At 39.2% G+C, this 16,231-nt stretch overlaps 1 protein-coding gene across 3 annotated transcripts in view; it reads right to left on the bottom strand.

Moving 5' to 3' along the window:
* Positions 1 to 1,403: 1,403 nt before the first annotated feature.
* plekhm3 (pleckstrin homology domain containing, family M, member 3) overlaps positions 1,404 to 16,231 on the bottom strand; it is a 49,117-nt gene continuing 34,289 nt past the window's right edge. For all 3 annotated transcript variants that reach the window (XM_082509540.1, XM_082509541.1, XM_082509542.1), the window contains 2 exons: positions 8,761 to 8,918; positions 1,404 to 7,044 (listed from right to left, as the gene is read on the bottom strand). In XM_082509540.1, coding sequence (XP_082365666.1) covers positions 6,882 to 7,044; positions 8,761 to 8,918 — 321 coding nt within the window. In that variant the 3' untranslated portion in view covers positions 1,404 to 6,881. The remainder of the gene's footprint in view (positions 7,045 to 8,760; positions 8,919 to 16,231) is intronic.

Below are 16,231 nucleotides of genomic sequence, written 5' to 3' on the forward strand. Positions count from 1 at the left end.
CAGTTTTTTCCAGTGTTCTGATTTCCGGAGTTATTTTTGTCTTCCTATCAGCAGCAGGGCTGTTACCCCTCTGACCTCAGGTATCCACAAGGCATTTTTCACCCAGAGAACTGCTGATCACTGATTATTTCCTCTGTTTTGAATCACTCTCTGTAACTCTAGTTCTCTGAAGAACCCCAAAGTTCCCCACAATTTTTACTTTTTGTATCATGACTATATTTTAATGCAAAATTAAACTACACATCTGTAGCAAGAGTATTTCTACTACATGGTAATACCAATAAGTTCAATTTAAGCTTAGAGTACTTCTTCCACCCTCAGCTCAGACTCATAATTATCCAGGTTTACAATTAGAAAATACACCTCTTATTCTTGGATGCATCTTAGTACATTTTTTTTTTTTCCTGGGGGAAAGAAGGGGAGAAAGAAAGAGGGAAAGAGAAACAGCTGAGAAGAGGGACGGGGGAGAAGGGCAAAAGACAAAAACCAACAGAACGGGCAGAGAAAAAAAAATGCATATATCAATCACCTGGATCACCTGCTGAGAAAGAGAAAAGAAAGCAAGCAGAAGAGAACAAGAGTAATAGAATAAACAGCATCACAATGATATATGGGAATATGACAGTAAATACTAAATGTTAAACATTATTGTGCAGCACATAAGATCAACAGAACACAGTGTGCTTTGAGGTAGGAGCCAAAAAGGGTGTAGTTTGTGGGTGTGATCACCCGTGTGTACACCTGTGAGCATGGACGCGCTTGTTTTTTGTTTTTTTAAAAGGTTCCTTCATGTAATAATCTGCTAGAGGGTGTGGGGGGGCCACAGCCCCGTCCTCCAGGGCGTGAAGCAGGTGTGGAGGAGATCAAAACTCCAGACATCCAGAGGCCCCCAGAACACAAGAGACCAAGGAAGACCAACAGAGGGGCAGCCGCGCCACTGTCCCGGAAAGAGCTGAGGAGAGTCCCAGATGAGGGCTCACTCAGCAGCCGCGGAGCAGAAGCCAGGGGGAGTTGCAGTGACGCGCCCGTGAGCTCCGCCGGCAGCCAGCTGCGCCTGAGTGACCGAGCCCCAGGCCGAGAGGCCGGGGGCACCCCACCTCCGAAGTGGCCCGAGCGAGCCCCAGGCTCCAGGCCCCGATAAGCGGCCGCCAATGAGTGAGCCGGTGTGTACCTGGACGCCCATCCCCGGACACAAAGAACCACCAACGCACCGATGTCTGAGGGGGTCCACCACTGGCAGGGGAAGTGGTGGTAGGGGGAGATAGGCCTCCAAACCTTGGAGGGCCTGAGATGTAGTACATTCTTACATTTTTACACTGTACTGTACACAAAATATTAGCAATCCTTAATGCAGTGAAACCCAAACAATTTCTCAACATGCACTCAAAACACTTTCACTGTTGAGAAGTTTGTCTTTATTGGCATCAGTGGCTAGCAGACAAACCTGAACAAAATCCAACAGCAGGAAGGGCTGATTAAATAAGACAGAAAAAAAAGTTCAACTCCCTGTATTTGCATCAGAATTTGGATGTGAAAACAAGGATAAACAAGGACAATAAAAAAACTTAAAAGTGCAAAAGATTTTCAGTCCAGCTACTGTGCTTAAATACTGTACAATATATTATTCTCTAAGACCATACTGCAATGATCCCCATGTGCCTGAAACATAAGCAACATTTCAAGTCAAGTACCAAAAAAACAAAACAAAACTTCCTTAAAATTTCAACTTAGGCTTGAGCTGGAGGTTACTAGGATAACACTGCAGTCATGTAAAGAAATAAAAAAGCAGCTGGGACAAAAGACATAAGAGATTTGCAGATGTTGCAATATTGCAGTATTATTTAAAAATCAAATAAACATAGACCTGCACTTCCAGGTTGCAGTGAAACAACAGCATAAAATTAGCAAGTAATTTAATACATTTCTCAAAGTACACAATCAAGTAACTTTAGCTACATAGCGGCAAATTGTTGGGCCCAGCAGGTATTTGTCCTATATGGGTTTTCTTTCCATAAATTAGGTTTCTGCTCTTTAAAAATGCATCATTAGACTGGAGCAACAGAACTAAATGTCCCTTTTACCTTTTAAAAAATAGTTATGGTTGTACTTTCTATTATAGATCAGTAAAAATATGGTAAAAGTGAGGTAACAAGTTGGAAATGAGGAGATAAAAATTATTTATTAATTATATTATAATTATAACACATAATTATCTTGTATCAACAACTATAAAGAGCTGAGTAATATTACACTGACATTTATGCAGATGGGTAATAACAGGCCATATGCCTATGGAGCAAAAGCAAAAGCTAATCATAGTAATATGTTGATAAAAAAATAATAACCTGCTAGCAACAAAACAGGAATATCTGTATTCAAATTTTTATACACTGACTTGCAGAAACTGGTAGTAACCTCAAAATAAGGTAATGTTGGTTGATGTTTTATATTTTAGAATACTATTATCATATTACAATACTAGAATTAATTCTGCATTATGTCAGAAACAACAAACAGAAAAACATCTGGGTCTTAATTGATTTTAATGTCACTTTTATCATTTTGTTTGGGGCAGATGAGGACAGGCATGACTTCTGGACAGATTCTAATGTTACTGTTTATGCAAACATGTCTTTTAAGACCTCGTCTGCATTTGCGTCAATTTGCATATTGGCTTATGTCTTCAGGATGTTTGCACACCTCTTGCTGTGTTTTATATATTTATTCAGATGACTTCACTTGTACAAATAGAGAAGCGTGCATCACCCCGAGGCTATACTTGTGCTCTGAGCTATTTAAGATGACAATAACTGATGTTTAGCATGCATAATGTTTACTATGTTTGCAATCTTAGTTCATAGCGTGCATAGTATAGAAATGTTTGATAATTAGGTCTAAACAAGTAACTACACAAATGCATATTCCACCCATATTTCACTCAGATTCACAGATATAGGCTAATGATAGCATTACAGTACCGGTAACATCATAAATATCAGCGTTGATACAAGATAATTACTTTGTAATTAAGTGGTAATAACTTGTAATTGTGCCATTATTAGCTTTTGTTTCTTACTGCCCCACTATTACTACATTGTTACCAACGGTAATATAAAGTACTACGGTAATTAGTATCCAGTTTTTACAGGTAATTGTTTGAATTCAACTTTTACTAATATATTTATTGTCTTTGAAACAATTGTAGCCAATTCACTTAGTAAGTCGGCCAAAAGTAAATGCATGTCTCTTGCTTCACACAGGTTCTAATTTTTCAACCCACTTTACCCACACACAGCTCAGTCGATTATACTTGTATGAAATTGTGGCTGACACAGACACACAAACACTGGTTAGTTAGATGTAGCCTCATTTCTTCAGTCATTTTCTTCTTTGAGTCCTTTTTCTACTGTTGCACTTTTGCTTGTGAAATTAATATTTTGGGGATAACGCCCCACATTTTTTTTTGCATATTGTGCAAAAATCATAATATCGAGTCTGTACTTTGTGTGTATAACTTTGTCTAAGCTGCCTGTTTCCACACACAGAAAACCTGTAACGCCTTTCACTTCTATAATTTATGCATCACTGGTGCTTTGTGTGCTTATTCAGTTGATAGTTTATGGAATTTAAAAGAAAAAAAGGCTTTCAATCTTTTGCCTTTTGCAGTGTGAAATGTTTTAGTGGCATGAAATCAGATTTTGTGGGTGATGTGTAGACTTGTAAAAATAGCCATAGTCTGAAAACAAACAAACAAACAAACAAACAAACTCTACAATCTGGCAATCTGTAACAGGAATATAATCCCTAAATCGACATATTTTGATCCTCTGAGTTGAAGCTCTTTGTTGGGGCCAGGATGAGGATGAGGTTTGATTATGCTCGTTATGCAACTGGAAACAGATGAGCTAACTTTGTGTGGTGGGCTGGATTTGGACTTGATTACATGTGATTTATTCTCCCTGCAAAACTCTGATCTGTGTGATAAACAGTTAAATAATCTTTGACCTCTGCTGGGCTCCAAAGTACAAAAACAGCATGAGTTCACAGTCAAAAAGTGTAATAATAATAATAAAAAACTTCATTAAACAAAACAAAAACAAAAGGTTTTTATGCAGCAGGCACGATCAATTGACAACTTAAACACTGTTTTTAATATCACCCGACATGACTTCAGTTATGACCATTAAAACAAACAAAAATAAATAAGTAAAATAAATAAAAATGATTTAATTTCAGCTCAAACACCTATTTAGTTTCAACGCGCAGCATCCTGAGTGCTTCACAAACACGTAGAACTGTCACTGATCTCACAAAAACACATATTCCTGAATCAAACCAGAGCTGAAGTTTGTCACATTTCAACATTGATGTAATTTTATGGCTCAAACAAGCTGATGAAGAGGAGGTTAAGAAAGGACAGATGGGAAAAAGTCTGCACTGAGATTTCAGCTTGTTAGGAAGAAAAACAAAAGACAAAAAACAAAACATATTACACATTTTGGCATATTGAACTTTAAAGCTGCAGTCCTTGAGTCTTAAGACGTTGAGAAATCCAATATTTTCTGGTTTGCAATATATTTGAAATCTGATTTTATAGCAGTGCCTAAAAACAAAGAGAGTGCAGCTTTCATCGATCACTACAGGCAGACTTTACTATCTTTTACTGATTGGAGCAGTTTCATATTTTATGTAGAAAAAATAAAAGCTTACTGTATCTAACATTTCACTCTACACCAAACCAGAAAAAAATAGCAGGATTTAATTATTTACTCTTAAACCAGCAAAGAAGACAGAAAATTAATTAGATTAATTTCCTTTCATTATTATATTCTTAAAACTTGATGTAAACACAGCTCGTTCAGCGCTGTAAAGAACATGTTCCCAGACCTTTACACATCAGAGCTGTGGATTATAAAGGCCATCTAGGTTGCATAGAGATACTAAAACGCTAAAGCTGCTATCATGCTTGATAGATTCTGCATGAATAAAGCACAACAGGAAGTAGAATGACACAGGAGGGGGAAAAGGCAACAATAAACAATTAAGTTACAGTTTATATTATTGCCCCTTTTGTTATTTTACAGTCAGAGAGATGGAGGGAAGAAAACGTGCCCAAACACACTGACAGAGTCTGCACTAAAGAAACAGCGATCAAGTGAGTGAGTGAAAATCCACACGTTAAATAACTTATAAGCAGAAGAGAGGGGAAGGATTTTTATACTTTCATACACATTTTTTTTTTTTGTTTCTTCAGAACAGCAGCAGCTGTGGTCAGTTTGGATTTAGTCAGACTGTAAATGTCACTGCAGACACGTTGCCACAGTTTAAAAAAAACAAACTAAATCACTGCTCATTAAAACAGCCCTGCAGCAGAATCCACTCTGCTGGGTTTATCCACGTGCTCCAAATGCTGTCAGAGTTATCACACACTACAGTAAAAATATTATAAATAATACAAATATTAGCTGATTTAGTAAATTAATACTGTCATTACGAGACAAGCTGAGAACATTTGAGTCCCGCTGAAAAAATAATCTGTCACTTACAGTAACTCTGTTCAGGGACTTTGAGCATCTCGACAACAATTTGTGGCACTATTGTGAAATCTGGTCTTATGATTTTTATGAGCCACTCTGCGTCAGCGCACCTGTGCTTTCAGAGAAGATGTGATTTTAGTAATATTATAGGAAATCTGCTCTTATGTGGGTAAAGCAGCTGATTGTGCTGCAGGACTGTTTTGAGAAGTTTTCCTCCTGGCACTATTTTCATGTAAAAACAGCTTATTTGAATCACGCCTTCCTGTCCTGCACTCGTCATTAAAACACACTTTTCTAAATCCTATTACAAAGGACACCGTTTGTATACTTCATTCACTCTAGCATGTTCTGAAAGTGATCTCAGGTTCAGTCTTGATTGCAGACTGAGGACTGTGGAGTTTTAGACCAAATAGCTTCTGTTAAAATGTTTTTTTTTTCTTATCAGTGGTCAATAAGAACATGGAAAAAAAATACAGCTTATAAAATGTGTTTCACTTTTGACTACCATTATAAAATTAATAAACTGATACCTTACCCTTTAATATTTGACTGCTGACATAAATACATGTCTCTTTCTCTCTGAAAGGAAAAATGGTGAAAAAAGGGTTTGAAGTTTTGAGAGCTCTATCACTTTAACATGAGTTGACGCATTTCCATTACACACAGATCTGTTTTCAGTTATTCTCTATTTTAGTCTGTAAACAAAGACAAAAACATTGCATGGTCTCGGAGGAGGGGGATTTCAAAATTTGCTTATTTCACCCAAAAGAGAGCAGCAAATTTAATGTTTTTTTACACATCCATTGCCGAGATTGTATACTAGTTTTCTGCCTACTGACTACTCATTTTATTGTTAAACTTAAGCTGGACTTTGAGAGCAGGTGGCTACAATCCACAACATTGTTTTTAAGCTTGAATTCCTCCAGTTGATCAGCTTCGATTATGCAGGTCTAACTCCTGCAGTTGGAAAAATGTAAAAGGTAGGAATGAGGAGTGAGGAGGAGATGGGATAGAGGATAATCAGAGGATAATCGGTTTGTGCTGGACTACAAAATGCAAGTAGTTTGATCTGTAGAGCCTGACTCAGCAGTTCTTCAGTTGGTTTTCTTCTTGCTCTTTACAGCAAACCAAAGGGTGCTCGGCTCAGGCGTGTGCGTTGGCAAGTCCACACACAAAAACACAAACCTGACGCTGCAACAAAGTGCTCCAAGTCCACTCCCTGGTCACTGCTCCCACAAGGTCCATCCTGCAGACACACACAAATCAGAGAAACAGGCCCTTGTTGTCCAGGGTGATGGCTGGGCGGCGGTGCCCTGTTTGTTATGGCTCCTGCGGGTATTTGTCTCAGGTGTCTTGGTAGGGCACGTGGAAACAGCCTGGGCTGTCGTCATCAGGTGACCAGAAGGACGATGGCCTCTTGTGGTGGAGTTCCCGGCGAACGCAGCGAGGACACGGCTGTGCTTTCTGTCGACACTCGGCGTGGAAAACGGCGCCGCAGCTGTCACACCTACAAACACACACATCGGTCAAGTTTCACCAGCTGTACAAGGACACTATCAGAGAGTCAGATTCAGACTCCATACCAACTGCCATGCATCAGGCGTCATTTGGCCCTGCAGGACTGAGTGGCGAATTATGTGAGGAAGGAGTGGATGGTGACTGTGTGGTGAGATTATGAGATTAGGTCTTTATGGTGCATATATGTGGCATGACCTTATGCTTTGGCAGTTCAGGGTAAGGCTAAGTAAACATATTTGAGAATGTATCATTTATATCTACTAAAGCATTGCATGAATCTGACTTCTAAATATATTTATTGTACTCAGATTACTGGTGCAATCCAATTTCATTCCCTTTCTTAAATAAGCCACCTGAGCTGCTCCTCCTACCTTGAAACCAGCTTTCTTCTGATTTGCTAACCCTTGAAAACAGAAGGTTTGAACTGCAGGTGGGTGTGGCTTTTGTGCTCAATGACATCATGCAGAGCTAGGAGTTGAAATTTTTTTTAAATTGAGTGTTTAAGGTAGTCTGAATTTGAAACTTTAACCAAGTTTACTAAGTGTCCAAAACTATAACAGAATTTTTGTAATTAAAAATAATCTTTTTAAAATTAAGCAAATCAGCCGCAAGTGTTTGTTATACCAGTGAAAGTGGCATCAGGGCTCCCACCTAAATTTTGGTTAGAAAGGAAACAACCAAACTTCCAAAGAAGTCTAACACTTTTACTACTAGTGATTAATAAGTGATACTGAGAAGCGCATATAGATTTGATAATGGGTCTTAAGTTACCTGCTGATTACACTGATCTGGTGAGTCAAGAAATACGAGTGTCTGGTTAACCAAAGTGTCCAGGCCAACAAGCTCTTTCCTGTTTCCTTTGGCATTTTAGATGATTTCCCAATGACTTTAAGCTCCAAATAAATCGATAACTATAAACTGATAAAATGCAGTTTCCAAACTGTTAAGTGAAATGCATATTGCAATATTCCATAATATGATTCACTGTTAAAACCACAAAGACTACATTGTAATCTGATAGCAATAGATTGGAACTGTCCATGAAGTAGGATAGGCAATTAACGCCCAGTTATTGCTCATTTCCTGCATCTTCTGAGTATGTGTAACTAAGTCAACAGCTCAGTAAATCTTTACAGCTCTGTTCCAGTAAGGACAGCAGATATGACTGTTATCAGTTAACACTTCTCAAGTCATGAAACACAGCTCAACAAGTAGGGTGTGTGTACGTCCAGAGCTCACAGTCTTTCAACTATTGGTCCTGATCAGCTCTTATCTCTGTGATATCTGTCACTCTGAATTTCAGTGATGGGGACGAGGTTCTGGACACTGTCGTGACAATCCCTGCACCCAAGACAGACACAGACACACACACACAGACACACACACACACAGCTCTCATGCCAACCAGTGTTAGTAACAAACAGCAGACTCAGTCTTGGTGCTCAAAAACTCACGTACACGTTAGCACCTCATTTCCAGATAGCAAAGTGTCAGCTCACCCGGCTTTCTCCCATGCAAACTGTTTTTAATCAATTTCTGGATTCAAAACAATTACTGAGTCAATAAAGTCTCCTGACTCCACTGAGTCAACTTTAAATACATTTATCTGGAAACTATCAGTTATGTGCGCTGATCTTCCATCTGATCTTCCAAATGTAAAACCAGTCATGTTTAACTTGTAGAAAGGTTATCGAAGGATGTGTACCTCCGGGTGGCGTTCTCCTGGAAGGGATAGATGACCTGCCCGTTTTGGCAGAGTTCACAGATGAAGCCTTTCTCTCGACACAAGCTGCAGCTGAAAACATGTGAGCTGGCAAACTTGATCACCTTGGACAGGAAAGGAGCGAGTTTTCCATCAATCACCTAGAGAATGATAAGAAAGCATGGACGGGTGTGAGGGATAAAAAAGATGAGCAGCAGGAGACATAAGAAATACATGAAATGAAACAATAAGTGTGACAGTTGCTATGTTTCTTCTTCTGATTTCTTTCATTATCTTTTTTAAGCCCACTAACTCCTCCTTTGTCTGTTTTTATTTTTCCTTTTTAAGTTTTTTCTTACAAGTTGAAAATCTTTAGGGTGGCCAATAAAGTATTAGTCACACGCACCGAGGTAAAAACTAAATTAAAAGTACTAAAGCATGCATCATAGCTCAACATATACATTTAATGTTTAAACAAAATTCCTAATGAGTGTGTTTGATAACATTTAACTTAATATAACTAATTCAGAAAGCAATTTTATAATAAGCAGCTTAAACTATAATATTTTGACAATCAAGTCAAGTCAGCTTTATTTGTATAGCACATTTAAGAGACATCAAGTGTCAGCCAAAGTGCTGAACAGAGGGACAATGTAATCAAATAAAACAGGGGTGTCAAACTCAAATACACAGTGGGCCAAAATTCAAAACTGGAACAAAGTCGCGGACTAACATTAATATTTATTGAAAAATATTTATTCCTCCAGATATAAGAATGAATCTTTTCTTATGGACTCAAACACGTTTTGCTGAAAAACTGAATATGGAACAAGCAAAGCTTAATACTAAACAATATATATATTAGCTGTATAATACCAGTAGGCCAGCTCTAATAATAATTTGGTATGGCTTCGCGAGCCAAATGTAATTAGGCTGCGGGCCAAATTTGGCCCGCGGGCCAGAGTTTGACACCTATGAAATAAAACATGACATTGAAGGCTTTATTATTATTATTATTATTATTATTATTATTATTATTATTATTATAGCAGCAGTTTTATTAAGTCAGTCTACCAACAGAGAAGCATCATCCTCTTTACTGGAATGTTTGAAGGTTGCCAATATATGTGTCTTTACATGTCTGACTGACAAAGACATTTCATATCCTTGCTATGCAGATGACAAACAGCTGTACTTCTCTGCTAATGTGCCAGGAGCTAGCACTGTAGCTCATGCAGATTTGGTTGCTGAAAGGCAGGGGCATTTCTATGATCTAACCTTTAGGGGGCTCAGGCCCCCATCATAATATCATGCGTGCAGATGAATAATCACAGATTTCAGTATAATACACCAGTTTTATACTAGTGAACTCTTTAGTTATTAAACCAGAGGCAAAGGATCAGCTATGTTGACCAGACACTGTTTCAGTCTCCTAATCACATGCAGTAGAGACAATAGTAGAGCAGGGCGATATGACCAAAAATATTTATCACGATATACATTTGAAAATTTGTGATAACGATATAACTGACGATATAATCGTAAGACAAAACACTTTACAACTCCTCAACTTTATTAGTGCAAAAAACCAAAACATCAATGTATTTTTACTTAAACAAGCAGCTGTTTTTTATGTGCATTAAAGTTATATAAAAATTTAACAGTGCAAATGCAAATTCCTTGCTGACAGTTTAACCAAAAGGCATTTCCAGTGGAAACTGGCCGACATATCCTCAGCATAACCATGTATAATATCCACAAAACTTAAAAAGAGGTTATACACACACAATATGGTAATATTATGTTGAAGCACAGTACGTATCACTCCGCGAGGCTCCTGCCTACAATAGCCCTAATGCTCCATCAAGCGGTGCGGGTTCGTAGCTTAGCAAAGTCGTACTGAAACATTTGACAGATTTTCGAGCGCCGTGCACATAAAATCGTTTCGAGGTCAGTAAACACAACCAGAATTCATACATAAGGCACACGGGATTATAAGGGGCTCTGTCGACTTTCAGAAAAATCAAAGGATTGATTTTAAGTGTGCTGTATTTTCCAAACAACACGGTAATAACGACGGCCCGCTAGCATGCGCTACCAAAAATAGTGCTTTGTTGTGTATCTGAGGGACGAAAGCTAAACCAGTTCCACACCACTGAAGTTGCAGCATTTTTACAAACCAGTTCTGGTTCATCTGTTTCATTCAACGATCCGCTTTTGCTCTTCTCATTCTGCGTCGCCGCCATGTGCGTATGTACCTAGCAGTACTTTCTTAAAATGGTCCCTTCAAATGTTTCAAGATCATCTTGGGGCAAGGATGTGTTGGCTTCCCCCAAGATTGTTTAGCAAATTCAGCTGAGTTTTAGAAAGTGCAGTTGATCTGGGGCAAAGACATGTCTGAAAGTAATATGGGGGAATGGAGGGAAATGACAAATGAGGAAACTAATGCGACGCCACATTCAAAAAGGACCAAAACAAAGTTGAATGCTTGGTGAAAAGGCAGCAAAACAAGACAGGAAACTAAAGGAAGTAAGGCAAACAGTGTATGAGGTGAACAACTTTTGATGGCAACGCTTGGCAAGTTCCTTAAAGAACTGAGGGATGGGGGGCTTAGCAGTGGGGGGCTCGAGTTGTGGAGTCTTGAATAGACGATGAGAGACTGCACAGAAAGGGTGTACAGACTCTTAACAGATATAACAACTCAACATGGCTTCAAGCTTTGCTGTACCTTGTTAACAGTGCAGACAGTGCTATAAGCTTAATAACCCAGGATATGTAAGACAGAGGGAGAAATTTAATCGAAAAAAACAGAGTAGAAAGTAAGAGAAAGAGTAGCAGATTCAATATACAAGAGAGATCTTGAGAGAGGGCGAGAGCCTGTATTCAGATACAAGTGGTTCCACCTGGCAGAGCTCTGGACCTGCCAATTATAACCTCCTTCATGCTGTTTGTTAGACGATGAGGACGAGAGGATGAGAGACGTAGAGAGGAGGAAGAAACCACACTTACACAGAGGAAACCCAGCACACTGAGGTACAGTGATTCCCTCTGCACTGAGTCACAGGACCAAAGCAAAGACTGCTACACTTTCATTAAGTTGAATGGATTTAAAAACCTATAGGGTACCTTTACAAACATAAAGAAAATACAAAATGATTAGTCTTTGGATGAAATCGAGCCTGATGCCTTGGACCAATATTTAACTAACAACAGGATTCATTCTAGTAATTTTACCATCTTAAAAAAAGGTCGAGAGGTAACCTCCAGGCCTGAAAAATGCCACCAAAAACTTTACTGGCCACTTCAAGTTATGACCAGTTGAAGAAAACTTCAAAACTTTAGAGCAGAAATAAACATCTTTATGCATGCCTTTTTCTCTTGTTGAATGTTTGACTGTATTAAAGAACAATATATGATTACAAAGCTCTAAAGGGTTTGAAGCTCCAGCAACACAAAAAACCCACCAAAAATCATGTTGATCAAATAATACACTATTATTTGTGGAGCTTCAGCCTATTTAGACCCTTGTTCATCTCTGCCACACCAGAAGTAGCTGAAGTAGTGCAAGAAGTCTCCATTTTGTTTCCACCAGCTGATAACCACCCAGTTCTACCATCCAAATATGTTCACATCTGGTTTTAAAAAACACAGAAATGCTAATTGTGAGGCTTGAAAATTGTAGCTTACAAAACCTGTGGGTGAGTTCACTGTGGCTTTGTCCATCGTTTAAATACAGTCCATGGGAAAGAGAACAAAATGTGGGTTATATGCAGGTGCTCGGCTTTTTGAAGCCATCTTAGAAAAACAAGTACGAGACTGGTGATATAATTTTTTGTGACCAGTAGACTCAACGGGGAGAACTTTAGATGTGGAAAAGGGAAAGAAAGAATTTAAGCTAAGCAGCACGAGAGGAGTCAAAGAATATTACATCCAAGTAAAAAAAAAAAGTAAACATTAGGAAAATTAATAACTAATTTAAATACACTTTACATTATGACGATATCGACATGATTTTTAAAAATGTTAAGAGTACCAAAACGGTGGAACCAAAATGCAGCCTAAGTTAATGTTAGGGAGAACGTAACAACAGTCAGAAAATAAAAATGTTTCCAGACGGACAGACGAGCGGACAGGTACCGAGAGTGGCACACAGATTTGTGTGTCCCTCTCCCCCCACACCAAACCTAAGTAGGCCTGCTCAGTCCGGTCCAGCCCAGTCCACATGACAAATGGCTCTCCTGATGGAGGCTGACAAGCTCAGTAATTAAGGCCCACTATAATTGCACTGGGCAGAATCAAACGACTGGCAGCACAGCTCTGGTGACTGGCTGGTTCTCTTGGGGGATGATGGGAAAAGAGGAAGGCACAGAAAGATGGATGGATGTAGAGTGAGAAATAAATATGCAAGAAGAAGAATATAAAGGCAACGTAAAGAAAACAAGGAAATCCATTTCTATTTCTTGCCCATAGTTTCTTCATTTAAAACGATTACTGTTTCAAATGAATTACAGCAAACTGGTTTCTCAGTGACTTTAATCACATTTAGGTCCCTGCTGTCAAAGCCTTCCAGAAATATACAGCGACACTTCTATTAGTTATACCGGAAGCCCTGAGACCAGCAAGGTCACTGTGGGGTAATTATTTAGACTAGAACTTCCAACTTGGGCAGAACAACAATGAAGCCAAATATTGACGACCGTCCAGAGTGTGTGGGTGAACCAGTAGAGCTGTCTTTAATGGTCGCTTAGGGACCGACCAACTTCTGTCTCAATATACAAAAAATATACTGCAGAGCAAAACAAACTGGGAAATTATTGGGATTATTAAAAAGAACATAAAGTACAGTACATTCAGTTATCTTCAAATCAAAATTCTCTAGTTTCCCTTTTCACCTCCTTACAAAAGAAACTAGTTCCTGAGTTTAGTTTCAATAAATAAACCTGGAACCATTCAGTTAAAAGTGCTGTCTAAAAATTGGAATTTGAGCATAATTCATACTTAAGGTAAGTGACATTAATAGCTTGAACTGCCAACTAGAACAATGAGACTGAATGGCAGCTCACAAGCTGCTAGTCCATCCCCCAGCAAGCCAGTCACCATGAACGTCTACACCAGTGAATGTGCAAAGGTCCTCATGATTATAGTTAACAAAAAAAACAACATGAAGCACTATCAGAATTCATTTCAGCATACAGAGCAATGCTGTAGAAGTATTCACCTATTTAACCCTCATTCCCTCCAAAAAACCCTCCCAGAAAACACACACACTTTTCACCTCCTCTCCCTCCATCCCTCCTCTTAAACTCCTCCCCCTCCAGTTGAACCTCTTTCTCTGCTCCATGCAGAGTCTTTGTGCTCCAAAACCTCCTAATCCCCTAAAACTGCTGTTAAACAGCCGTTCGCCTGCCCTCCTCTCTCACTCGCCCTCACACACACACACACACACACACACACACACACACACACACACACACACACACACAACCGCAGCTCCATTGAGACACTAGAAAGCCAGCTGGGATTACATGGCTGGAAAGACCAGAGTGAGATCTGTTTGGATAGCACCCTCTCTCCTCTCTCTGTGTCACACACACAGAAAACCTGACGTATGTTGGATGTCAGTGTATGGATGGTAGAGTCTGTCTTCTCAGGAGATTCCCCTAAAATCCCCAGACTTCCAAGTAATCTTCTGGCTGAGCAGATGTAAGAAACGTGTTTCTCTGATGCTTTTATTTCTTTTTAGTTTAAAAATCCAACCTTAATGGCACAATAGAATACTTTACTCTTTAGTGACATCATTCTATTTATTTTCTACTAAGGCACACAGCGATAGTAGAAAAAAGATGATTTAGCCTCTTAAAGGATTAAAAATTAACCAAGCTACTTGATTTGCTCGTAGGAAACACACCTTGGCTTGCTGCGGGGACAAAGCCTCGAGCCCTTGACGTCATGAGAGGCACTAGACTGATCTTGCTGCCTTTGACAGCTTCGAAGACAAAAACAAGATCTGTGATCCCTCACAATCATCTGCTGTCTTGAAAGCAACTTTGGTGCATCAAGGCGACAATAAGACAGAATGAGTCTGCAACCAGTTTGTGACTGAATGTCTCAATCTGTTTGTGATTCATATGAATTACTTAGATTAAGAATCCAGCTACAAATTCATAGAACTGAAACAGAAATTCAGAAATTCCTCCAGCAATAGTCAGGTAGTTGGTGCGGGACAGCCATTTAACTGCAAAATGGCACAGGTGCTTCACAACTTTGCTTTTAAATAGGAATATGACCACAATACAAACAGTGGACAACCAAGTGAGATTGGACCTCATTGCTCCAAAGAGACCTCATGAGTGCAGACTCACACAGATTGCCAACATGTTGCACTCAATCTGTCTGCGTTTATAAGCTAGATGACAATTACTCACAAATCTAAAACTAAGCGTGACTGCAGTCAGCCAAGCAAGACCATTATTGTTTGTGACAGGTTGCCTCCTAACTGTGAACTGCCTTGCAATCTGGGCAACCAGTTGGTTGAGCAGGCAGCACCCTCAGCTACTTGCTGTCGGTCTGTCCCCCCCGTGATTGCATTGATAGTTGTGATCATGTGGCAGCTACCAATTCTAGTTGCAAGGAGGTTGCTGTCCTAATTTTACTCTAGTGTGGCTCTAGAGTGCCACTCGCACCGAGACAGACACCCCCTTACTTGACATGACTGACAGTAACCATGGACTATACGAAAAAAATAAATACAAAGACTTCCCCAATGTTGATGTGCAGGCCAGCATTAGCTACAGGTTATATTTCTGCTACACAACACACAGACGTCTAATGAAGTAACAAACATCATGGCAATCAATCATGGCTTAAAAACCAACAGTTTTACATACTGCATCTTCAAACATATGCACACCATAAGTGATGATTGTTAAAGGGAAATCGCAACAGAGACAACAGAAGCCTTTAAAAATCTACATTTGTAGAAATTGTAATGGATCACAGTTTCTAAATTACCGCTAACCTTTTTTATTAGGAGTGTTTGGGACAACAAAAGCCAGATTTACCATGACAAGGGATTAATACAACTGCAGGTCTCTATGAAATAGGCTTTGATTGACATTTTAATCTCACAAGGAACAGCTAGATAGCAGCTGTGTTTTAATTACATACATTTTATCAACCTGCCCCATGCCATTGCCACTCAAAAACCTCCACAGACATCATAAATCGTCACATATAGTCTAAGAAACTGTATAGCGACCAGTATTAGCATTGTGCAATCTCTTAACAAAAATAACTCTTATTATGTGGATTGCTTGAATATTTGAGGTTAAAGCTCCCCTTACAATTAAAGGCATGAGGAGAAATCTTCCGGAGAACATATAGCACTTCCTCAAGAGGCCTCTGTGTGCCTGGACAAGTGTGAGTGGAGAGGCATGCCTGGCATACAGGGAATGCCAGGGTGTCACTGTGGGAA

Source organism: Aulonocara stuartgranti (assembly GCF_965226115.1).
Source record: "Aulonocara stuartgranti genome assembly, chromosome: 16".
Taxonomy (NCBI): domain Eukaryota; kingdom Metazoa; phylum Chordata; class Actinopteri; order Cichliformes; family Cichlidae; genus Aulonocara; species Aulonocara stuartgranti.